We start from the raw sequence: 26,537 nt of genomic DNA, 5'->3' as shown, positions 1-26,537 counted from the left end.
TTTTTGTGCACCAACCCGTCTAGGTCAGAGTTCTTAACGTGTCTGTGCGCGCACGTGCGTGCAGGCCATGGACACCTTTGGCAAGCTGAAGCCAATAGACCTCTTTTCATAATTACGTTTTCTTTTTTTTTTTTTTTTTAAGATTTTTATTTATTTATTTGACAGACAGAGATCGCAAGTAAGCAGAGAGGCAGGCAGAGAGAGAGAGGGAGGAAGCAGGCTCCCTGCTGAGCAGAGAGCTCGATGCTGGGCTCCATCCCAGGACCCTGAGATCATGACCTGAGCCGAAGGCAGAGGCTTTAACCCACTGAGCCACCCAGGCGCCCCTATAATTGTGTTTTCAAATGTGTAAAATACATAAGAATATGAAGGAAATCTATTATATTGAATTACAGTTATCAAAAACATTTTTTAAAAAGTGGACCTATTGGGGCGCCTGGGTGGCTCAGTGGGTTAAAAGCCTCTGCCTTCAGCTCAGGACATGATCTCAGGGTCCTGGGATCGAGCCCCGCATCAGGCTCTCTGCTCAGCGGGGAGCCTGCTTCCCCCTCTCTCTCTCTATGACTGCCTCTCTACCTACTTGTGATCTCTGTCTGTCAAATAAATAAATAAAAATCTTAAAAAAAATAATAAAAAAAAATAAAAAAGTGGACCTATAGTAATATGTAAATTTTTTAGAGGGTGAGGGAAGGGCAAAGGGAGAGAGAATCTCAAGCAGACTCCCTGCTGAGCTCAGAGCCCATCATGGGGTTCAAGCTCAGGATCCTGAGATCATGACCTGAGCCCAAACCAAGAGTTGGACACTTAACTGACTGAACCACCCAGGTGCCCCTATACTTTTAAATTAATTCATTAAGTTACACCATCCAGTGTAATTATTACTATAATTTTAAAGTAGTGATGAGGGTAAATAGCATTTTAAGATGATTCGTTATAGTAATGTGATATGATAAAAATCTGATTTCTGTCAGTGACAAAGTCAAATATTGACATGGCTATAAGTAGCTGCCTTCCTTCTTAATGGAAGGAAATGCTAAATTTCAGTCAAATGTTAGTGAAAACATGAATGTGCTTTTCCAATTCAAACTCATGGACCTCAAGTTAAGAAACCTTTATGTAAAGGATCTGTGCCTGGGGGGCTGGTGAGCAGTAAATACCTCTTTAACACAGGGCCTTTTAGGCTCAGTTTTGGAAAAGACTTTTATCAAAGAGGTGCCAGACTTCACAGTTTAGAGGAATTTAAAAGGTACTGGTTTGGGGCGCCTGGGTGGCTCAGTGGGTTAAGCCGCTGCCTTCGGCTCAGGTCATGATCTCAGGGTCCTGGGATCGAGCCCCGAGTCGGGCTCTCTGCTCAGCGGGGAGCCTGCTTCCTCCTCTCTCTCTGCCTGCCTCTCTGCCTACTTGTGATTTCTCTCTGTCAGATAAATAAATAAAAAATCTTAAAAAATAAATAAATAAAAAAAATAAAAGGTACTGGTTTTTTCGGTTCTTTGTTTTCTGCTTGCTGTCGACAGTAATTGCCAGCAGAGGCAAAATAAATGGATGCAGCTTTTAACGTTGGTGAAAAAGCCCAGAAGTGTTCATCTTTCTTACCCTGGAGACACATAAGAACACATGATAATAATTCCTAAAAGTTTCTGTAGTAATGTAATCATGTTTTTCCTATAGTAAAATTACTTGCATTTGGAGAACAGAATTAAATTTATTTACAATTCAAGAACAACTTGACTTTCAACTGTTCCACTTTCTGAATAAATTTGGGAATTGTTTCAGAGTAAAGAACTGGATTCCGTTAACTACACCTAGAATAGTAAGTCCCATGATCACTAATTGTGTTTCATCTTTTCTCCTTATGGTCTCCTCTGGGGGAATAGCAGCTCTGGTGTTGGAATGGTGGTTCTCTAAATCGTAGTGTGTATCTGACACTCCCTTGAGGGATTTGCACATTCCTGGGCTCCACCCCTGAAGTTAACAGATGCTCAGCTGATTAAGAAATAGGTGGTACAGATGGCACTCTAAGAACATTACCTTGGGATTACCTTGACATCTGCTGACCAGAGGCAGAAATCCTCTCTTTTTTTGCATTTGCATGCACCTGATTTTTGATTCTTCTCTTCCAAAGTCCCATGCGAAAAGCTCTGTTACCAGATGCCCCTTTGACATACTTTGTGTTAGTCCTGCCTCTTCCCAGTTTGTGCGGCCTTGGGCAAGTTAACGTCTGTGCCTCAGTTTCTTCATCTATAAAATGAGGGCAATAAGTAAGATTAAATGAGCTAATGTATATGTAATGGGTTTAGGAACTCTGCCCCGGACGTACATGGTAAGCAGTTCAGAAATGTGGGCTATTATTATTTAATCTTCTTTACTGTATCTGGATAATTGAAATATAATCAAGGAGAATTATATAGGTGTTATGTAAATGTGATTTGTATTTTCCAGAGAGGAATCATGACCCCAGGCCAGAAAGCTACCCCAAAATGTCATTGTGTTCATTCCTCTGCCTTTTAAAGACCCAGAGGAAAAAAAATCCCTTGATTCCTTTCAAGTAAACCCATTTTTGTGGTCTAGAGGGTTCTTATAGTCAGACTCCACCTACTGTAATGTACTAGTTTAAGGCCGTTTTCTCTTGTTCTACCTGACTCAGACACAGTAGCTGATACAAGAATGCTGGTATGTCTCCTGAGTTTGCAGGTGTTATTTGCCCTGTTTTAGGGCGAAAGATGAATAGCAGTTCCTGGGCTTCTGTTTCATTTAGTTGCATGTTTCAGAGTTGGTTTTGAATAGAATTGGCAGAGTCATAGGGATTTATTTTGCCCTAATATTTATCTAGCTGACCATCGTGCTTTAAGATTTAGCATCTAGAAAACATTACAAGGTGCTGAGGAGAGAAATACAGGTATACCTGATGCTTTTTGAAGAATACTGATAGTGAATCTGGGTAAGACCACCTTGTACTTGAAATATACATGGGGTGAATGCTTGCCTTTTCAGCCTGTGTTGATTTCTCTGAGATTTTAAAGCAGTTTATCTGTTTGGCATATCATGATTTTTGACTCTGGCATATAAATTTTGGCTTCTTAGTGTTTGTGGCCGAGCCATTTAGGAATCTCTCCATTTAATTCAACAGATACATATGGACACATATTTATGTATTTGGGGCACAATGATGATACTTAGTAACCTTCTGTAGCCTTTGTTAGCAGATGTGAAATTGACAACAGAAAAGACTAAGTGTTTTAGTACACCTAAGGGTTTGTGAGACTTGGAATTTTGCAGTACTCCATCAGTCCCTGGCAAGACTGTCAGCAGGAGAATTTAAAATATAAAACTCTTCTGGTTTTAATTTCCTCCTTTCTTTCTTCTAGACAGTGAGAGTACTAATTCCTCCATGGGACCACTGGATAAAAGTGCTGCTGCTTTATTACTTTTTGTCCTAACCTGGTTCATACAGAGTTACCGGAGGTGCTGTGATTTGAACAAGGACTGAGTCTCTGTTCTGTAGGTAGTCTGGCTTGCCTGAGGCCAGGATGCCAGAGCTGATTGGTTAGCCTCTGAGCCAGGAGCCAAAGGGGTAGTATGCCAGAATTCATCTCAAAGTTTGACAAGGCAGGACTTTCTCTGCAGACATTGATCAACAATAATCAGTCAGGAACAGGCTTGAAGGGGGGACAAATGGAAAAGATTAAGAAAAGCTGGTTTAAAAAATCCTGGTTCTCGGGACGCCTGGGTGGCTCAGTTGGTTGGGCAGCTTCCTTCGGCTCAGGTCATGATCCCACCGTCCTGGGATCGAGTCCCACATCGGGCTCCTTGCTTGGCAGGGAGCCTGCTTCTCCCTCTGCCTCTGCCTGCCACTCTGTCTGCCTGTGCTCGCTCTCGCTTCTCTCTCTATGACAAATAAATAAATAAAATCTTAAAAAAAAAAATCCTGGTTCTCAGGATTTTGCTTAGCTAATTTTGGTTATATTAAGAATCATAGAAAATGTCCACTGACTGGAGTGGTATATTGCTTTGCATAAGTTGGGGGCTTTAAAAAAAATTAAATATATACAGGGATGTCTGGGTGGCTCCGTTAATTGGTTGAGCATCTGCCTCTTGATATCAGCTCAGGTCTTGACCTGAGGGTTTTGAGATCTAGCCCCACATTGGGCTCCATGCTGTGTGTGGAGCCTACTTAAAAAAAAAAAAGAAAAAAGGGGCGCTTGGGTGGCTCAGTGGGTTAAGCCGCTGCCTTCGGCTCAGGTCATGATCTCAGGGTCCTGGGATCGAGCCCCGCATCGGGCTCTCTGCTCGGCGGGGAGCCTGCTTCCTCCTCTCTCTCTGCCTGCCTCTCTGCCTGCTTGTGATCTCTCTCTGTCAAATAAATAAATAAAATCTTTAAAAAAAAAAAAAGAAAAGAAGAAAGAATTTTATATATACATACACATGTGCTTTCATGTTCTGGTACTAGCAGTGTGTGTAATAAAGTAGAATACACAGGTTCCTCCCTCAAAGAGTCTCTAATAACAAGATAGACATGGTACCTTTTAAATTTTTTAAAACGTAAGATGTGTTTAATGTGGATAGTAACTTATGTTGTTATTCATGAAAGCATTTGAAAGTGAAGATGTGGCCGTGTCTTAATAAATATTTTATATCACATATAGCTTCTTTAAAGATTTATTTATTAGAGAGAAAGAGAGTGCGCCTGCGTGCGTGCATGTGAGGGGGCGGGGTGGGGGCAGGGGCATAGAGAGAGAGAGTCTCAAACAGGCTCCACACGAAGCGTGGAGCCCGACACGAAGCTCTATCATGTGTATATCCCATGACCCTGAGACCATGACCTGAGCCGAAACCAAAGTTGGATGCTCAACTGGCTGCGTCACCCAGGCATCCTGCATACATGCATCCTAAGAGACATCTGACATAGTAATATCCACAGTTTTAAAATAAGTAAAAATAATTTTTACAGCCTTTTCTTTTTAGGGGCATTTTTTTTTTTCACATGTTGGGGTAAAGCATTGTGAAGCAATAGGTGCAGAAAGGCGGTGGAAGTGGGAGATAAAAGTTTGATAGGACAGGGAAGACATAGTGAAAAAGGGACAAGGGCAACCTAAATGTTGACAATAAGATGTTTAAAGTCAGATAATTTTTCCTTATGCTCCCGATGGGAACTGAGGAAGGACAGAAGGATAATGAAGATCCCATGCGTATAGGAAAATGCTAAGAAAGGAGATCTTTGGCTTCAGATTTTAAACTCATACAGTTCTCCAGAATAGGATTTTGACAGGCAAAATCAGCAATCCTTTGTTTGAGACAGTGAGAAGAGGGTGCACAGTCTGGTGGCAGGCACTTCTCCATTTGACACCTTGGATAAGAGGGGTGCTGAGCTATACTAGGAGACACATAGATGTGCCATCTTCTCTAGAAGCAGCAGATAAGGCAGGTTGGATGAGAGGTTGAATTGTGAGCAGCTTGACAGTTTATCATCCCTCTTGGCTGGGGAAATGCAAAAGCTTTGTGTGGTTCTGTTAACTGGGAACATGGCACTGGCTTCTCCCAGGGGCTTCCTTCAGAGCACATAGGAAGAACTTGCCTCAGTCAAAAGGAACCGGCACAACAGCTATAGAAAGATACTATAGAAAAGAGGAGAATATGGGAAACAAGTGGCAAGTAAAGTACCCACACTAGAAAAATGTTTGTTTGGTTTTTTTTTTTTTTTTTTTTTACCTCATATGAAAATTAATGGCCAGTTCTGCCACCATAAATTCAAAGAACTTAAGGAAATAAAGAACTCAAAGCAGAGATACAGAAGATCAGGTAAAATAAGGCACAGTAGCAGGAGGAAATGGAGCAAAAGCAGGTAGAGCCCAGGAAAATAGTGGAAGAGAAAACAAAAGTTACCACAGAATTAAAAGCCCCATTGGAAAGAGAATAAAAACAAATACCAACTGCTCAAAACTTAGTGAAGGATGAGAAAGACAGGTTGGGAAAATGAAATGGAAATAAACAACCAACTGTAGTAGATGCAGAAAACGAAGACAATATAACTTAGGTATAATTGGTGTCCCTGGAAAAAGAAGACCAAAGAAATGAAACACAAAAGCTCAACTATGTAATTAAAGACCTAATGGAGATAAAGATTTGAAGAAATGAGTTTAAGCCATCTTTCAAGAAAAATGGACACAAAACAATTACACTGAAAACTTTCCTAGGAAAATTACTCTATTTTAATCCTGAAGAAAGAATCTTGGGCAGCCAGGCAAAACAGTTGAGGCCTCCTGAAGAGGAGAAATTAGGCATACCACATTTGATGACAGCAGGTAATAGAGCAGTGTCTGCAAATGTGCAATTATAGATTGTGCCCCCTTAAATACCTGAGAATATGCTTAAAAATATATAAGATCTATGTTGTAAAAATAATGTGCTTTTTAAAAAGATAACTCAATTTATAAAAATGGACCTCTATTAAGAAAACATTTTTTAAGGGAAGTCAGTTGATTAGGAAAAATTATTATATATCAAAGCTTAAGGGAAGATAAGAAAACTGAGGCCCAGATATGATAAATGACTTGTCCAGAGTGATATAGATGGTAAACGCAGGGCCAGAATTGGAATACGATTGTCGCCAGAGCCTTAAAAATAAATGTATACAAGGGCGCTTGGGTGGCTCAGTGGTTAAAGCCTCTGCCTTCGGCTCAGGTCATGATCTCAGGGTCCTGGGATCGAGTCCCGCATCGGGCTCTCTGCTCAGCAGGGAGCCTGCCTCCTCCTCTCTCTCTCTGCCTGCCTCTCTGCCTACTTGTGATCTGTCAAATAAAAAAAAAAAAATGTATACAAATGTCAAAAAAAAATATATGAGGAAAAAGGATGTGTTGAAAAACAGAGGGGAACAGTTGCCCTACCAGAATAGAATAAATATACTGGAATTGGTATAGTTATACCCAGAGAGATTAGTGGAACCACATAGAATGTTCCAAAGCAGATCTGAGTGTATATGGAAATGTAGTATGTGGTAAGATAGAACCTTACTTAATTTACTAGGAAAAAAGATAATAAATTTATGGCATAATTAGCTGTCCATCTGGCAGAAAAATTTAGAGCCTGCTAATTCACTTTGTATATGAAAATCAATTCTAGATAAAATATGTAAGTGTTAAGTCTCACAAGCAATAATAAGAGAAAATGGACTAGGAAATTTGCACTGAAGCAGTGGGGGTGAGCAGAGGAGAAGGCAGTCTTAAAACCAGTCATTCAATCCAGAGTCAAACAAGGAAGAGATTGACAGAATATACTCCATACAAATAAAACATTTCTTTGTGAAAAAATAATGCTGTGGACAAAGTCAAAAGACAAATGATAGGCCAGGGGAAAGATTTTCAAAACATGACAGGTGAATGTACTTAGTGTGATAGAAAAATGGACAAAGTGGGATGTCTGGGTGGCTCATTTGGTGAGTGTCTACGTTTGGCTCAGGTCAGGATCCCGTGGTTCTGGGATCAAGCCCCACATCACTCTGTGCTTAGTGGGGCACCTGCTTCTCCTCCCTCTGCCTGCCTCTGCCTACTTGTGCACACTTTCTCTCTGTCAAATAAATGAATAAAATCTTAAAAAAAAATGGACAGAGTATAAATAGCCTTTCAAAGTAGTGAATGCAAACAAGTGCTCAACAAATAGGAAAAGATGCTCAACTTCACAGGTAGTTAAGGGAAATGAGAATTGACCTTGTGACTTTTTTCCTTTCAAATTTATAAAAATTAAGTTAACTGCTTCTAGTGTCGGTGGTGGTATGAGGAAATGAACACTTACATATCCCGGTAGGAGTCTGAATTACTGCAGCCTATTTGGAAAGTAAATCAGCATCCCTTAAAATAAAAAATGCACATACCTTGGGGTGCCTTGCTGGCTCAGTTGGTAGAGCGTGTGGCTCTTGATCTCAGGGTCATGAGTTCAGGTTCCACATTGGGCTTGGGTGTGGAGCCTACTTAAAATTTAAAAAAAAATAAAAAGGGGCACCTGGATGGCTCAGTCGTTAAGCATCTGCCTTCGGCTCAAGCCATGATCCCAGGGTTCTGGGATCGAGTCCTGCATCAGGCTCTCTTTGGAAGCCTGCTTCTCCCTCTCCCACTCCCTCTGCCCGTGTTCCCTCTCTCGCTGTGTCTCTCTCTGTCAAATAAATAAAATAAAAAATAAGTTAATTAAAGCAAGTATTACTGCATTAAAATAAAATATACATACCTTCAAATACAGCAGTCTCATTCTTGAGATTGGCCTCCAGAAGTAAAGATAGTACATAAGCACATATGTACAAGTCATGTAAGTAGTGGCAAAAAAGGGGAAACAACATACATCATTAGGGGAGTTGTGGAGCCACATAATATGGTATATTTATTCTATGAAATATGCATCAATTAAAGAATGGTTTGAATCTATGTATTCACTTGAGGAATGTCCTTATTTTGTCAAATTAATGAAAAGATTTGTAACATTGGATATAGTATTCCATTTTTCTAAAAGTTAAGGGAAAACCCTAACGTGTGTGTGTGTGTATATAATATATATACATTATATTAATATATATTATATATATTTGAGCATAAAGAAGCAACATAGCCTAAGTAATTGTGATATATTGGAGATGGGATGGGAGAGAAGTTTTGCACTTTTTTTTGTATACCTATACTTTGGTTTTATACACTGGTCATACATTTTATAATTCTTCTACAATCTAAAAAAGTTCATTTAAAGAATAAAATAAACCCAATTGACAGATCATTAAAAATAAATTAAAAAGAAAAATTGTTTAGTTAGAACTTGTAAGTCAGAGCAAGAAAATAATAGAAGATATAATGGTAGGGGGTTTAGGGTGGACGTTTGGTGTCTGAATTTTATCAGTCACCCGCTTTCCCCTTGGGACCTTTTTTTTTTTTTTTAAAGATTTTATTTATTTATTTGGTAGAGATTACAAGTAATCAGAGAGGCAGGCAGAGAGAGAGAAAGAGAGGAGGAAGCAGGCTCCCCACCAAGCAGAGAGCCCGATGCGGGGCTCGATCCCAGGACCCCGAGATCACGACCCGAGCCGAAGGCAGAGGCCTCAACCCACTGAGTCACCCAGGCACCCCTCCTTGGGACCTTCTTAACAAGGAAGTTATATACGAATAATAATAATAATAGCCAAGGGAGAAATCTAGCCCTACTAATGAGTGAACGAGCACCTCCAATCTGATGCTACTCCCTGGTAAACTAAGTTGGAGAAATGCAGATTAGCCTTAAAGCCTAAGTGAGACTTTCTACTTTTCCATCTAATTTATGGGCAGACCTAGCCTGACCTCACCTTTTCAGCTGAAGGTGGAGAGAAGCTGGGGCAAAGGATGCTCAGACCCACAATGAGCAGGCTGCTTTGCCTCTCTAGGTAGGAGCAGGATGGGAAGGAGCAAGAGTGCAGGCGAGCCTGGCTATCAGAGCAGCAGTCCCGCTAGTGAGGCATGTCTGTGTGCCTGGCTCAGGGCTTTGGCCATTTTAGCAGTTGGAACTAATTAAGGGTAGGGATGCAAGAACAGAACTCGGGGCACCTGGGTGGCTCAGTGGGTTAAGCCTCTGCCTTTGGCTCAGGTCATGATCCCAGGGTCCTGGGATCAAGCCCCACATCGGGCTCTCTGCTCAGCAGGGAGCCTGCTTCCGGCTCTCTCTCTGCCTGCCTTTCTGCCTACTTGTGATCTCTCTCTGTGTCAAATAAATAAACAAAATCTTTAAAAACAAAACAAAAAAAAAACAAGAACAGAACTCCTCACACTCAGTATTTCTTCCCATGGGGGACAGGACAGGAACAGAACCCCCCCCCCCCCATTTTAAGATTATTTATTTATGTGAGAGGAGAGAGCGCAAGCAGGGGCTGTGGAGGAGGGAAGGGGAGAAGCAGACTCCCCACCAAGCAGGGAGCCCAATGTAGGGCTTGATCCCAGGACTCCAGGATCATGACCTGATCGGAAGGCAGATGCTTAACCAACTGAGCCACCCAGGTGCCCTAGAAACTCCCTTTCCTGTGGGTACAAGTGGACATATGGGGTAGGAAGTGAGGTGTAAAGATCAAGAGTGCTACTAACAGTTTTTTTAGACTGTAGTCAAAAGCCTAGGTAAAGCATGGTTTTAAGGCAAAACAAAGTGTCATTTTAGTAGGAAATCTGAATAATTAAATTCCTAAGGGTTTTTCGAAGAATTGAAAATGTAGCCAAGGATCTACTCCCCAAAAGGCACCACCTCAAGAGTCTTATGGGCAAATTTATCAAAGGCACAGTAACCATCTATAAATCCAATAAACCTGCCTTTACCATCTGTATCACTCTGGACAAGTCATTTATCATATCTGGGCCTCAGTTTTCTCATCTTCCCTTAAGCTTTGATATATAATAATTTTTCCTAATCAACTGACTTCCCTTAAAAAATGTTTTCTTGTAATTCCTATAAATCGAGAAGAAAAAGATGGACTCGACTCAGTAGAATAAACTGGGCAAATGTTTTAAGTTAGTGTTTTTTAGCATAGTGGTAAAGAGCTTGGGCTGTGGGATAGGATTATCTGTATTTAAAAGGCAGCTTCAGGGGACACCTCAGTGGCTCAGTCGGTTGGGTACTCTACTTTTGATTTCGGTCAGGTCGTGGTCTCAGGATTCTGAGATTGATACCCGAGTGGGGCTCTGCCCTCAGCTTGGAATCTGCTGGAGATTTTCTCTCTCCCTCTCCCTCTCCCCAAGCACGCACACATGCTCCCTCTGTCTCTCAAGTAAAGAAATAAAATCTTTAAAAGGCAGCTTCATGATTGTGGGCAGGTTACTTACTGTCTCTTTTATTCAGTATCTTAGAAAAGTGGGAAGAAGAATAGCACCTGGGTTGCTGTGAAGATGTTGAGAGGGTTAGAGGTAGTGCATGTACAGCAGTAAGCCCAGTGCTTGTACTTGACCCATCGTAAGCACCCACACCGTTAACTTGTTACTGTTAATCGGAAGTAGAAATAGTAAACGTTCTGAGCTTCAAGAGCAAAATGGTAAATACCCTTTTTATCCATCAGATTAGCAATAATGTAAAAGTTGTTTTTAGGTGGGTTTTGGGGGGGGTTGTTTGTTTTAGATCTTATTTCTTTGACAGAGACACAGTGAGAGAGGGAACACAAGCAGGGGAAATGGGAAAGGGAGAAGCAGGCCTCCCACGGAGCAGGGAGCCCGATGTGGGGCTCAATCCCAGGTCCCCAGGACCTGAGCTAACGGCAGCACTTAATGACTGAGCCACCCAGACGCCCTATTTTCAGTGTTTTAAAAGTTATGGTGAAATTGGCACTCACACACTGTTCAAGAAAATGTAAATGGAAGCAACCTTTCAAAGGCCTTTGGGTCAAATCTGTTAACTTTTTTTTAAGCTTAAAACAACACATATTATCTCATAGTTTCTATGGAACATTTAAAATGTTTTGCAACAGTTACACATCTAGCAGTCTATCCAATAAAGCATTTGCACATGTGTACACAGTATTGTTTATAATAGCAAAACAATGGGTTATAACCACAATAACTATAAATGGTTAATAAATTATGGTGTGCTTAACATGGCCTGCTGTAGAAGAATAAGGTAAACCTGAGAAGACCTTCCAGGATAAGTTGTTAAGAGCAAGTTGCAGAATACATTTTGTGGTCCAAGCCTCTTTATGTTTTTTAAAACATCCCATCACATACATATGCATACAGATGCACACAAGACCATTTGGAAAGATACACATCCAGCTTGTTTGAGAATAAGTTGAATTGGGGGTGGAGTTAATGGGAGACTTTACTCTCTGCTCTCTATTATGCGAATATTCACAGAGAACTTCCATTCTCTTTCACCATCACATTTTAAACATGTGAGTATCTGAACAAAAAAATTAAATAACAGTGAGAGCCAGTTGTTATTCCTCTGAATACTAGGTTGGCAACTTAGAGCAGAAGAGCTAAAGTCAGGTTAAGGATAAAACACAGGTCTGTGCAAACACATGAAGTCTTGGGAAGATTTGGGAAAGATGAAATCCCAGGCATTACCTACTTCTTCCCTGGGTCCAGTACTGTTGGTGCAGAGGTTATCAGACCTTACTGAATCAGTCACCCAGGGAGGTTCTTAAGAATATATTCCTGGGGGACACCTGGGTGGCTCAGTTGGTTAAGCAGCTGCCTTCGGCTCAGGTCATGATCCCAGAGTCCTGGGATCGAGTCCCAACATCGGGCTCCTTGCTCAGCAGGGAGCCTGCTTCTCCCTCTGCCTCTGCCTGCCTCTCTGTCTGCCTGTGCTTGCTCACTCTCTCTCCCTCTGTCTCTGACAAATAAATAAATAAAATCTTTAAAAAAAAAATTTCCCTTGGTGTTTAAAAAAAAAAAAAAAAGAATATATTCCTGGGGGGCATCTGGGTGGCTCAGTGGGTTAAGGCCTCTGCCTTTGTCTCGGGTCATGATCCCAGGTCCTGGGATGGAGCCCCGAATCGGGCTCTCTGCTCAGCAGGGAGCCTGCTTCCTCCTCTCTCTCTCTTTGCCTGCCTCTCTGTCTACTTGTGATCTCTGTCTGTCAAATAAATAAATAAAATCTTTTTTTTAAGATTTTTTAATTTATTTATTTGACAGACGGAGATCACAGAGAAGTAGGCAGAGAGAGAGGAGGAACCAGGCTCCCCGCTGAGCAGAGAGCCTGATGCGGGGCTCGATCCCAGGACCCTGGGAACATGACCTGAGCCGAAGGCAGAGGCTTTAACCCACTGAGCCACCCAGGCGCCCCAATAAATAAATAAAATCTTAAAAAAAAGAAAAAAAAAAAGAATATATTCCTGGTCTCTACTTGACAGTTGTTGAGTCAGAATCTTGGGCTAGAGTTGGGGGCCCCAGCTCCAGGTAAATTTGATGGCCAAATTTGGAGACCACCAGTGCTGTCTGTAGTACAAGCAGAAGTAAGGCAGGTCCTGTTTTTAAGGCATTTACCAAGTGAAATAGCAGAAGACAGCAATCTAAGTACTTTGATTTGGCAGTATGGGGTTACTCACCAAATGGATGGTACAGATGGTACATATCAGTGTGGAAAGAGCACTGTACCAGGAAGACTGCAAGTGGTTTATGAGGTGGTGAGACATAGTAGTAATATTAAAAGCTCATACTCTGGGTATGAGTATATACTAGCCTAAGCAAAGAGTATTGCCAAGAACTCTTAGGTAACTGTGAATGTCTTCACTTTACCGATGGGAAAACCAGTTTAGCAAAGTCAAGTAACATGTCCTACAGCTAGCAAGTGGTAAGGAAAGGGCCCTGGTTCCTGATGCCATTGTGCTGTATTAAAATTGGGTGGGATTTAGGTCCATGGAAGGGAAGTAGGAGGGTTTTGCAAGCATAGAGGGCCGTGTAAGGAAAGGAACCTGAAAAAGATGAGAAGCAGTGACTAGATAAATAAGATGGAAGTAGGATAGGCTAGGGCTGGGTGTGGAGAGCCTTGAATATCTGCTTAAGAGGATCCAAGTGGCAAATGCTTGCGGGATCTGACATTTCAAGGTTGAGGGGAGATCTCTGATGACTTGAAGGTAGCTTTTAGAAGGAAGTGTAGTCTCATGGTTCTCTGCATGGTTAGGGAGATTTTATCTCTTGCACTCGGTGCCATATCCCCAGCACTTAGAACAGTGTTTGGCACCTAGTAGCTACTCATTAAGGTTCATTGAATAAGTACATGAATGAAATATCTGGCTCAAAATCTGTATGAGAGGCTTATTCTTTACTCTGCCCAAGGAGCCCACAAATTTAACCTCTCATCTGTTTTCTCCTTCCTCCCCCAGGAGGGTTGATGCAGATTTTCACTGTTCGATCTAGAATCTTCCTTCTTTATGCATTATTTTCTGGAAAATTCTGAATTCTCAAAGAACTGTTCATTTGGTCAAAAATCCCTCTTTGGGCCACCTGTGGTTGTCCCTTGCCATTCTCACTATCTATCACCATAGGCCCTTAACCTTTACCAGTTCTCCTGTGGGTCTCTGGGCTGAGCCCTCTGCCTGGCAAACAGTCCTGCCCAGCATTACCAGGCCTCATACTCTTACTTCCAAGGCCTCATAGCCCTCCTGCCACTTTCTCAAACACCTTCACAGGGGAAAGCCCACCTAGGTCCTCAGTTTACTTTCAGGGCTCTGCAGCCTGCCCGAGGCACACCTTCCCAGCCCTGTCTGCACTGTTCTCTCAATTCCTCTCAAAGAGGTTTTCATGCTGCCACCAGCTAGGTCATTTAGTTTGTCACCTTAGTACATTGATATGTTCCTTCTCTCCCATCTGCCTGGGGTGCTGTCCCTTTCTTCTCTGCCTCCCCAGAACCTTTCCATGCACTTTTGAAGACTGCTCAAGTCCTACCTACTTTTCCTTTGAATTATTGCTTTCTTCTAAACTGTTACCAGTTATCTATGTTATAAATAAGCAGTTTATCATGTATTACCTGTGATATCACTTTTATTGCTATCTTAGGGCATTGTTATTGTGTTTTAGGACAGTGGGTTTTCTTCTCCTTTTACATCTTCATACATCATCTCCCCTAACTCATTATATTTTTTGATCTTTGAAAGCCTATAGGTGTTCCGTAAAAATGAATATTTAGACTTAGTCATTATGAAGTTTTTTTGTTTTTTTGTTTTTTTTTTTTTATCAGAGAGAGAGAGAGGAAGAGAGAGCGAGCACAGGCATACAGAGTGGCAGGCAGAGGCAGAGGGAGAAGCAGGCTCCCTGCCGAGCAAGGAGCCCGATATGGGACTCCATCCCAGGACTCTGGGATCATGACCTGAGCCGAAGGCAGCTGCTTAACCAACTGAGCCACCCAGGCGTCCCCATTATGAAGTTTTTAAAAGACATGGATGGCAAGATCTATAAATATACATAGAAAAATCCTTAGGTATCTACCAAAGAAGCTGTTAAAACTAATAACTAATTTACCAAAGATACAGGATTCAAGATTAATGTACAAAAGTCAGTTCCATATAGTGCCAATAAACAATTGGAAATGGAATTTTTAAAACAATTTCTTTTATAATAGGATAAAAAACACTTAGGAATAAAGTTAATGAAAAAAATGGAAGACTGGTACATTGAAAACTCCAAAACACTGCTGAAAGAAATTAAATCCTAAATAAATGGAGAAATATGCTGTTTATGGGCTAGACAACTCATTATTGTTAAGAGAGTTTTCCAGACTGATTTGTAGGTGCAACACAATCCCACGCCAAATCTTAGCAGGCTTTTGGTAGAATTTAGCAAGCTGGTTCTAAAATTTACATAGAAAAGCAAATGTATGGAATAGCTAAATCATTCTGGGGGGAAAAAAACAGTTTAAGAACTCACACCATCTGATTTCAGGACTTCACTGGAAAGCTGCTATAATCAAGACAGTGTAGTGCTGGTAAATAGATAGGCTTATGGATCAATAGGTCAAAATAGAGAGTCCAGAAATAGATACACAAATACATGGTCAGTTGATTTTCAACAAAGTGGCCAAAGTAATTCAAAGGAGAAAGGATAGTTTTTATCAAATGATGCTGGGACAGTCAGACATTCATATGTAAAAAAAAACAAACCTTGATTCATACTTCACATTTTACAATGCAATTAACTTGAAATGGATCATGGCTTAAATGTAAAGCCTAAAACTACAAAACTTTTAGAAGAATACATAAGAAAAAATTTGTGGCCGGCAGTGGGGCAAAGATTTCCTAGCAAGGACACAAAAACCTTTAGTTTAAAAAAAAAAAAAAAAAAAGCAACGATAAACAGACATCCTCAAAATTTACAATTTCTGTTCTTTGGGGCATCTGGCTGGCTCAGTCTGTAGAGCATACATGACTCTTAATCTCCGGGTTGTGAATTTGAGCCCCACGTTGGGTGTAGAGATTACTTAAGTAAATAAAACTTTTAAAAATAAATAAAATTTCTGTTCTTCAAAAAACACTGAAAGAAAATGATGGAACAGCTGTGGACTCTGAAAACATAGTTGCAAAACACGTAACTGGGGCTTGTATCCAGAATATGCAAAGAACTCTCAGAACTCAGTAAATAAGAAAACAGCCTGGTAAAGAATGAAGTGAGACTATTCTGTATGATTCCGTATTGGTGGATACATGTTGTAATCTACAGATCATACAACATAAAGGGTGAACTCTAAACTATAGACTTTGGGTGATTATGTATCAGTGTACATTCATCATTTGAATGAATGTATCATTTTGGTGCTGGTGCTTAGATAGTGGATGTGGTGTGTACGTGTGGGGACAGGAGGTACATGGGAACACTACTCTCTGCCCAATTTTTCTGAGTCTAAAAAGCCAAGTTTTTTTTTTTTTTAAGATTTTATTTATTTATTTGACAGAGATCACAAGTAAGCAGAGAGGCAGGCAGAGAGAGAGGGGGAAGCAGGCTCCCTGCTGAGCAGAGAGCCCGATGTGGGGCTTGATCCCAGGACTCTGGGATCATGACCTGAGCCAAAAGCAGAGGCTTTAACCCACTGAGCCACCCAAGCGCCCCCCCCCCTTTTTTAAAGGACAAAATATCTGAACAGGCTTCAGTGGAGAATAAGCATATGAAAAGATACACAGTATCATTAGTGAGAAAATGCAATTTAATATATTGCTATACACCTGTTAGAATGATTTTTTTTTTTTTTTTAAGCTGGCAACACCAAGCGTTGACCAGGGATGTGGAGGGTGTGGACCTCTCCTATGTTAGAGGAGTGGAATATAGTGGGAATGCAGGACACAGCCACTTCAGAAAACAGTTGGCCATTTGTCTTTTAATCAAGTTAAACCTACATTTACAACATGACCCAGCAGTTCTACTCTCAGTTGTCTACCCAAGAGAAATGAAAGCTTGTCCAAGAAAAACTTATGCATAAGTATTCATAGCAATATCTATAATGGTCCCAAACTAGAAATAACCTAAAAGTTCACCAGCTGGTAAATGGATACATAAATTATAGTGTTTCCACATAATGCAGTGTTTTCACCAATGAAAGGGAAGGGGCTACTGATACACCCAGTAATGTGGACGAATCTCAGGAGCTTTGTGCTGAAGTAGCTGTCCCAGGACTCATGACCATATGATTTCCTTTGTATGGTATTACAGAAAGGCCAGAACTACAGATCAGTGGTTGCTTGGGGCTACGGGTATGGGGTTAACTGCACAGGAACCCAAGAGAACTTTTTGGGGTAATAGAAATGTTCGTTATCTTAATTACCATGGTGGGGGGGTTCCCAGCTGTATACCTTCGTGCATGTACACATTCTGTGTCATTGAACTGTACATTTAAATGACTTCTACTGCATGCAGCCGTACCTAAATAAAATTGTTTTAAAAAAAAAAAAGCAGGAAGACAGTGGTATCTGAGACTGAAGTTAGGCAGCAGTAGTCGAATTCTGTTTTTCTACCTTCTGGTTTGGTGCTTATCCACTTCCTATGGGTCTTTACCAAAAATTCCCCCATTCCATCTTCTAGTCAGTGGACATCAATAAACAACTGTATACCGAGTAGCATTTCTCACCGAGCCGGACTGAGTTTGACAAAAAAGAATGGAAGTTAATATTGGTCCAAATCAACTCTGAAGAAAACGTGGCTGGAAACCAGGGAACTTTGCCGTCAGTGGCAGCCACTTTTTTGCCACTTACAGTCGGTTTGGGTTCTTTCTGGGGAAGAGGGTGGAGGGAGGGGCAGAAGGAGAGGAAGAGAGAATCTTAAGTGGTCTCCAGGTCCAGCTCAGAGCCTGACGCAGGGACTCAGTCTCACAACCCTGACTGAGATTATGACCTGAGCCGAAATCCAGGGTTGGACCCTTAACCAGCTGAGCCATCCAGGTGCCCCAGTGGTTTGCGTTCTTGAAGGCTCCTTTGACACATGCTTTTGTGTTAAGTACAGGACTAGGTGAGGCGTTGGGAGGTAGGGGGAAGGATCTGAGGTATTCGATACTGCTCCAGAAACAAATGTTTCTCCATGGCTCACTTTGGTTGTTTTACAGGTCCAGCTTGTTGGTTTAGATGAAGAGAGTTCGGAGTTTATTTGCAGAAACACTTTTGACCATCCGTACCCCACGACAAAGCTCATGTGGATCCCCGACACAAAAGGCGTCTATCCAGACCTACTGGCGACAAGTGGCGACTATCTTCGTGTGTGGAGGGTGAGCAGGTGTTCAGTCAGCGGCGAGACTGATGGGCTTTCTCCATGTTAGCTGTTACTAAGCATCGTGGAGTCGCAGAACTGACTGGGGCTGGAGGCTGCAAGTGTCACTGTAGCCCAGGAGAAGCAAATGGGAGTGATTCTGGAATGACCTTTATTGGTTCAGCAGATTCCCCAGTAAATCTAGCTGGGATTCCTTGAAGTCCTGCTGTGGTCAGGCCACAGTCAGCCATGGAAACTTGAGAGGCTCAGTGAACCTGGTGAAATGAAGAGAACCTTCTGCGGGTGGGGTGGGTAGGAGGCGGGGGGATGCTTGAGGCTTGTTACTCTGTCTATAGCCAAGATATTTTGGAGTAATTTAAAAACAAAGTACCAGGCCGTTGATTCTAGTTGAGTGTGTGAGTGGACCGTGGAGCCTCACCTCCTCTCTCGGCTGAGCGCGTCTGCAGTGGCGTCTCGTATGGCCCGGAGTAGTGCCAGGCAGGGTGCAGAGGTTCCAGGTCGGGCAAGGTGAGGAGACCGCTCCTCTAGGAATGCCTCGGGGTGAGAATTGGGAAAAACAAAGCGGGACAGAGGAGAAAGCTTGGAAAGAAGTAGCATTTGGAGGAGTTCCTCTGGATTTTATTACTCTAGGATAATAATGTTTTTCTCCTGTGTCTTCTGTTTAATAATATATTGTCTAAACAGAGCTTTTAAAAGTTTTCTGTGAAGATAAGACTGGCTGATTTTTAAAAATTGTTGTTCCTTCAGGTTGGTGAAACAGAAACCCGGCTGGAATGTTTGCTAAACAATAACAAGAACTCAGATTTCTGTGCTCCTCTAACTTCCTTTGACTGGAATGAGGTGGATCCTTATCTGTTAGGTAAGGGAGCAAGGGGGTGTGTATTCCTTTTTGAAGAAGCAGAGATGCTTTCCTCAGATAAAACACTGGGCCTGCGGTCCATGGATCAGCCTAAAACAGGCCAGAGGGAAAGAGGCCAAATATGAAATGTAGTTATTAATTCCTCGTATGGATCTAAGCTTCCCATGTGTGTATATCTTGTCTCTCCAGTCAGCAGAGTCTGAGGTCCTGGGGTAGGGATTGAATACTTGACTCTTGTTGCCTAGGAAGTATCTGTGGCATGTCGTCTCCTGGGTTACACAGAGCAGTAGACACAAGGAGGGAAGCCTCACTCCTGTCAGCCACTGACTTGCACTGGTTGTTTCCAGGTACCTCCAGCATTGATACGACTTGTACCATCTGGGGGCTGGAGACAGGGCAGGTGTTGGGGCGAGTGAATCTTGTGTCTGGTCATGTGAAGACCCAACTGATCGCGCATGACAAGGAGGTAATGATGCTGTTCCTCTTTCTGCTTTCCTCAGCTGCTTTCTGTGCCTTCAGTTCGAGGTCAGACCACCCTCTCACTGTTGTGCAAAGTATGTGGAAAATCGTAATGCCAATGTCTTGTTGAAACTGAAAATGGTAATATGTCAAAACAGCGAAAAATAACACTGTTGTAAACTAACGTGTTTTTTTGGCTGATACAAGCAACCTAATCTACATAATAGTTTTTGTGCCAGAGATTGCTGTTTTGTAATAATGAACTCTCTTAGTGGACCTGATGGGACTGAAAAATAACACTTACCTTGAAATATATTTACTTTTTGGAGGGGAGGGAAGTGGGGGAAACCAGGAAGAGGGAAAATTTCTTGGCAGACAAACCTAAATCATCGTTTTTTCTCTCAACTTGTTTTATGAAATTCTAGTATGTTCTTTAATACTTTCAATACAATCTGGAATGGAATATGGTTTATTTTCATGGTGATGTTTCTCCTGTGTTAGTTGGAAAAGCCGAGGAGAGTTATTTGTGATTGTGTTTTGATCAAAGCATTCTTCTGAGGAGAGCTTTTGGAAACTGGTCATAAATTTTTTTTCTCCCAGAGTCACTGCATGTTTCTTGTACTCTGATTTCCTGTGGGTCATGTTTCTTTTTCTTTTCTCCCTTACCCTGCTCAGCAAGGAGTATTAGTACAGATAAAAGGAATGCCTTGACCTCAGGTCAGACACTTGAGGTCCTCAGAATGGGAAGATGGTGACCAGGTTATCACTCTTAGAAAGGGATTGGTCTTTGGCTTTCTGTGCTCCTCAGGGTAAGTTCTGTTATAAGATTGCTCAATTTAGCTGCTGCTAAGCCAAGGGGCAAAGGAAGAGTTTGTCCAACAGAGAGGACCAGTAAGGAACTTCTGGAAACCCTCTTGACATCAAGTGGAACAGGTTGCTACATTTTAGTTCTGTGATAACCTCGTTTGCTCTTCTCTGTCAGGGTCCAACCCAGAAGACTGCAACTACTCTAAATATTTAAACTTGGGATTTAACCTAGGGCAATGCTCACACAGATGATGGTGAAGCTGGGAAGCCACACTGGCAACAGTGAGGTCATGTGGAGAATAGGAGCAGGAAGCTGCTGCTGCCTGTAGGCCAGAGGGGCAAAGGGAAGAGACAGGGTTCCTGGAGCCCAGGGGCTGGGTCTCCCCAGGATACAACCACGGAGGGGGCACAGCCATTGGCAAAGAAAGTTGAGGGTACAGAGAGAGGGAATGAGAAATACCTTAGCTTCTCCCTAGGGCAAGGGCCAGGAATGGATCTTAATGGCAGACGGGCCCTGGGCCAGCACCCTGGCCTTGAAGAAATAGACCTGGGAGGGTGGCTCTCAGAGACACAGTGACACCTGCTAGACCTTTGCTCTTCCTCAGTCCACGTCTCTGTCAAAGTGGAGACTTGTTTGGAGGCTCTTCCTTGTTGCTGCCTGCCAGAGGGCTGGGTGTGGAGGAGGGAAATATATATCCAGGAGTTGTCACCTTCCCTTGGTTTAGGAGGAAATGCCCAAATGGAGCACAGAGGAAGGAGCTGAGAGAGCTTGACATATTTAACCGCATTGCCTGTGGTATCTAAGCACTTAGCAGTGCAGCCATGGTGTCCCTGTCCCTGGGAGTTCTTGGCAGCCAGCCCGTGGGCAACACATCTTGTAAATATACCCACGCCCTAACATGGCTGGACGGTGCTGGACGGAGCTGTGATCTGTCAGGCCTCTTTGTGATGACTGGCCCAGTTCGCTTTTGAACCATTCTTAGTTCCAACCATAGAAAGAGAAGCGTGATTTCATAGTCAGCCAGAGGAAAAGGAATTTATGAGGTCACATAAAAATAGATGTTCCTTTGGCAATGTCCCTTAGTAGGCAGAACCTCAAGAAGGCTTGAGTCCCAGTATTTAGTGAGAGATGCCACTTGTGTCTCCTCAGAAGTCAGCTGTCGCTGTCTTTGACCCCAGGAGATCCTTGGCACTGGTTTTTCAGTTTTTCTCTCTCTTGCTCTGGCTCTGGCTTTGTCTGTCTCTCTTCATCCCTTTCTTTCTCTGAGGCTCTTTGTTGCCCTCTGCCTCTGTTTTCTCATAGATATTAGTGTGCAATGTTTGCAGGGGGTAATGCAGAAAACAATGATTCAAAACTTAAATTGAGGGATGCCTGGGTGGCTCAGTTGGTTAAGCAGCTGCCTTCGGCTCGGGTCATGATCCCAGCGTCCTGGGATCGAGTCCCACATCGGGCTCCTTGCTCGGCGGGGAGCCTGCTTCTCCCTCTGCCTCTGCCTGCCATTCTGTCTGCCTGTGCTCGCTCTCTCTCCCTCTCTCTCTCTGACAAATAAATAAATAAAATCTTAAAAAAAAAAAAAAACCAACTTAAATTGACTCACTTCTGAATACAAACCAACTGGGAGAAGAAATAAAGCATGTCCTAGGACAAGAGAGTGATCCCAAACCTCTTTGTGAAGACAGGAACCCCTGAGTGTCCCATGATTTGAAACTGCTCTTACTTCTTTCATGAAAATGAGTCTCAGGTCCAGGTTTCACAGCAGAACCCGAGTGGCTGTTAGTAAGCGCCACAGGAGGGCTGCCTCCACCTCTCAGATCAGTGGCCTTAATGTGGGCATGGGTCTGTCTCTGATCACACGCAAACGAAAGCCATCACGGCCCAGGAAACAAACGTCTGGATTTTGTAGTGTGGCAGAGGACAGCCACTGGCTGACACCATACGGAACACTTGCTCCGCCCTGTGCTCTGCCGCTCAGCAGGGTTTCTGCTCTTTGTCTTATCACAAAGGTTGGAGGAAACAGACTCAGAAAGCAGGAATGCAGGAGGAAGCCAGCCAGTTTGTGTAGCAGAAAGTCACGGAGGTTATAACAGGTCTCAGGCGCCAGAATTCACAGATACTGTTTGGCTGTCTTGACCTTCTTCTGTGTCATGAGGGGGGTATAGGGGAAGTAGGGATGATAGAGGTCCCTGGTACAGGAAAAGAGGGTCCCGGATCTGAATCTGACTGAAGCTTCTTATTCACCAACAGGTCTATGATATTGCATTTAGTCGGGCTGGGGGTGGCCGGGACATGTTTGCCTCTGTGGGCGCTGATGGCTCGGTGCGGATGTTTGACCTTCGTCATCTAGAACACAGCACCATCATTTACGAAGACCCACAGCATCACCCACTGCTTCGCCTCTGCTGGAACAAGCAGGACCCTAACTACCTGGCCACCATGGCCATGGATGGAATGGAGGTGAGTACCCTGCTCCGGGCTGCCCACGGCATGGCCTCCTGTCTATGGCACCAGTGAGGGCTGCTAGAAGAGTGGTTCTCGGCCAGTGGCAGTTTCCTCTCCAGTGGAGTTTTAAAAACATCAAGACGTTTTGGATTGCCGCGACCCGGGGGCAGGTGGCAGTGCTGCTGGTATCTGGTGGGCGAATGCCAGGGGTCCTACTAAACATCCCGCGTGCAAGAGTACCCCCCACCCCGCTCAAGAATGATCAGACCCAAAATGTCAGCAGTGCTGGCACTGAGTAAGCCTGGTCTAAAACAAGGACTGTGTGTTAAGAACTTTTTAAAACTTGGAGCATTGGCGTTGGAGCCAAGAAAAGCAGTGTCTGAAAAGCAGACCGAATCATATGTGCTTATGGTGCTGAAACAGGCACTTTTCCTCTTGGGTGGTCTGGACAGATTCTTCCAGCTTTAGCAAACAGACATAGAAATGACAACTCTTCGTGGCCTGTTTCTTAATAAAAGCAATGAAGTGTGGGTGGAGATGAAGCAGTGATTAACTTTTGGGGAAGCTGGTACCTCAGACTTCTTACATTTCAAATTCTGCTTTGGGGGTTGTGGGGAGAGGCTTCTCATTCTGTCCACTGAGCATGCGCGGAGTTCTTAGTACAAGCACCAAACAGGACCTGGTCCTATTATCCAAACTCATGTTACCTACTCCTACTTCTCCCCTTCCTTATCAGTCTAAATGCCCTACATTGCTTAAGACATAGACGACAAACTGCCTGTGTCTTTGCTTTTAGTCTTGTCTTTTTCCTCAATCCTATAGCTGCTTTTGGGCCCAAGACCCTCTGCTTCTAATGGTCTTAAATCCACAAATGAACACGTTATGCTTTAGAATTATGTTTTCCTTGTGTAATGTCTTGTTTGTTTTCCTGTTACACCCTGAAGTTCCTGAGCCGTTCACTTGTTATTTCTGCAGGTAGTGATTCTGGATGTCCGAGTCCCCTGCACACCTGTCGCCAGGTTGAACAACCACAGAGCATGTGTCAACGGCATTGCTTGGGCCCCACACTCATCCTGCCACATCTGTACCGCAGGTAATCATGGTGGCGGGGTGTGGGGACAAGCCACAGGGAGGGCGAGGGGAGGAGGTCTCCTTCTGTCTCCTTAGAACCGTAATCATTGCTATTTCCAAAGGGTGGTTTGAGAGATTTAGCAAAGTAGCTCAACAGAGAGCCTCCCTCCACTTGTGAAATTGGAGTAGTCCACATATCCAGAAGATCCTGTACCCTCAGTGGTAGCAGAGCTCCTGCCCTGCACTGTTTACATCATGTATCAGTTGTAGGCTGTGCCTTCCTGAAATCCACGTTGGCCCAGAGGACTCTGATCCAGGACTGTGGAGAAGGGGGGCAGTGTCTCTTAGATGGAACAGAATGTTTGGGAATGGCCGAGGTTGTCACTCCTGGGGAGACAGAGCTGCCTTGCAATAGTCTTTGGAGGTGTTGAAGGCCCTGCCTGGCTTGATCAGTGGGGTGAGACTTATAGTTCCCACCTTACCATTTGCCGGACCAAAAAGAGTACCCCTTAAAAATATCCTGTCAGTGTGCTTTTATTCTAGGCATAATGTAAGTCTGTTATTAAAAATTAAAATAGTCTGGGGGGTTCAGTGGGTTAAGCCTCTGCCTTCGGCTCAGGTCATGATCCCAGGGTCCTGGGATCGAGCCCCACATCGGGCTCCTTGCTCAGCAGGAAGCCTGCTTCCCCCACTCTCTCTGCCTGCTGCTCTGCCTACTTGTGATCTCTCTCTCTGTCAAATAAATAAATAAAATCTTTTAAAAATTAAAATAATACTGAGGTATATAAAATAGGAAGGTGAAAGTCATCTTTTCTCCTTCTTTTTTTTTTTTTTTTAAAGATTTTATTTATTTATTTGAGAGAGAGACAGTGAGAGAGAGCATGAGCGAGGAGAAGGTCAGAGAGAGAAGCGGACTCCCCGCGGAGCCGGGAGCCTGATGCGGGACTCGATCCCGGGACTCCAGGATCATGACCTGAGCCGAAGGCAGTCGTCCAACCAACTGAGCCACCCAGGCGTCCCAATCTTTTCTCCTTCTTGTCCTATGTCCACCTCAGTCCCACTCTCCATTGGTGACCTCTGACAACAGCGTGTCTCCTTTGAGACCTTTTTATGTGGGTATATGCCTCCACATACCCCCCCAATACGAAAGTCTGCCCCTTTATTTTATACAGACAGAATTCCACTCTCATCCCATGATGTTTTGCTTCTTATCTTTTTCATTTTTGGTGCCTTGGGTTTCTTTCTAACATACTTTTTCCTTTCCTCACTCATAAGTAACATCCTCATTTCCTTGCTCATTATGAAGCCAGAGGAGCAGAGTAGTTTGGTGCTTTTGCACTATTTTAGTATTCATTTGAAAGACATGAACCTTTTCCTGTTTTTGGCCCTCTCCCCATGCCTGTATGTCACTGAGGAGCAGTTAGAGGCCTTCTGCTTTCCTCTGCACCTCAGGTTGTGGGCTGACTCCTTCATGATTGCCTTCTTTTTTCCCAGGGGTGTGGCTAGGGAAGGGTGGGAGAAGGAAGAAAAAAACGGTATGGTCCTTGTTCCTGAAGAATGGTACCAGTGCCCCCCAGTAGAAGTTTGTCTTCTGCTCCTGGTGGCTTCCTTTGCCCTGCTCGCTGCTGTGTGTGTTGTACCTGTCCAGAGTCCCTTCAGCTGAAGGAGCTGTGGCTGGAGAATGTGCTTGGTTGAGAGGGGCGCTGAGGAGAAGAAACTTAGTGCTGTAGATGTGCTGAGCATTGCAAACAGCTCCCCAGAGCCCCTGACAGAGATTGTCCCCAGGAAGGGCATCTTGTACCTCGCCTGGGTTATATGGCCATGGCACCAGGCCAGTGTTGCCCACGTGAGCATGGCCTATTAGGCTCCTCAGATCTCCTGTGTATCAGAGACAGGTTTTCACATCAGGATGGGCTGATGGGATCAGGGGACACTGTGATATTGAAGGTCGTTGCCTTTTTATTTTTCTTCCCTTAAGTCTAAGGACTTATTGTTTTGATTATAAAAGTGAATGACCACATTACAGATCACTCACCGACTGGTAAAAAGTAAACATAGCTCATAACTCTGCCAGCCTCATAGTACCACTGTTCTCATTTGGATATATTTTCTTCCAGTCCTTTTTCATGTGCTTAAGTATTTTTTTGAGGTGGTTACCTTCTTTCTGTTACTTCCCAGGGTGAAGAAGGTAGCTTTTCTAGGGAAAATTGTTTTTAAGAGCACATGTCCACTCAGCATTTCACCTCATCTATGTAACACCTCATCAAAGTATAGAAGTTCATGATATGGGGTAAAATCCCATAAGCTGAATCATCAGAGAGGGATTTTTAATCACTCAGGTACTTTAAGTGGCTGCAGATGACATGTTTGGGGATAATTTTTATATCCCCTGGTCCTTTCCTGATGCTTGCCCCAGGTAAGAGGTGCCCCTCTGGGTCCCATTCTGCCATCCTCACTCTGCCGCAGTGACTGGGGCCCTGGGACACATCAGAGGCCTTGCTCTGAGCCCTGGCTCCGCTGTGTACTAGCTGCATTGCTCTATGGCTTGGGGCAAGTGCCTGAACATTTCTGAGTCTTGGTTTCTTCATCTATAAAACAGAGGCTTGAAATAAAACCTCCCTCGCTGGGATCTTGGTGAGCAAGTGCTTTGTAAACTGTGATCCCTCCGCCCACCCCAAATGCGGGGACCGATTTCCTCCTTGCCTGAGTTGTGACCTTGCTGCTGGCTTTCTCTGTCACT

The 26,537-nt window shown here is 43.4% G+C and overlaps 1 protein-coding gene across 2 annotated transcripts in view; it reads left to right on the top strand.

The window, feature by feature from the left end:
* Positions 1 to 26,537, top strand: part of DCAF7 (DDB1 and CUL4 associated factor 7) — a 34,005-nt gene that overhangs the window by 2,713 nt on the left and 4,755 nt on the right. For both annotated transcript variants that reach the window (XR_007123372.1, XM_047707156.1), the window contains exons 2-6: positions 18,001 to 18,159; positions 18,909 to 19,020; positions 19,368 to 19,486; positions 22,532 to 22,741; positions 23,702 to 23,819. Coding sequence is in view for 1 of the 2 variants with exons in the window: in XM_047707156.1 (XP_047563112.1) it covers positions 18,001 to 18,159; positions 18,909 to 19,020; positions 19,368 to 19,486; positions 22,532 to 22,741; positions 23,702 to 23,819 (718 nt within the window). In the remaining variant the exon portion in view is untranslated. The remainder of the gene's footprint in view (positions 1 to 18,000; positions 18,160 to 18,908; positions 19,021 to 19,367; positions 19,487 to 22,531; positions 22,742 to 23,701; positions 23,820 to 26,537) is intronic.

The sequence above is a fragment of the Lutra lutra genome, chromosome 16, assembly GCF_902655055.1.
Source record: "Lutra lutra chromosome 16, mLutLut1.2, whole genome shotgun sequence".
Taxonomy (NCBI): Eukaryota; Metazoa; Chordata; class Mammalia; order Carnivora; family Mustelidae; genus Lutra; species Lutra lutra.
This window is presented reverse-complemented; position numbering and strand designations above follow the sequence as displayed.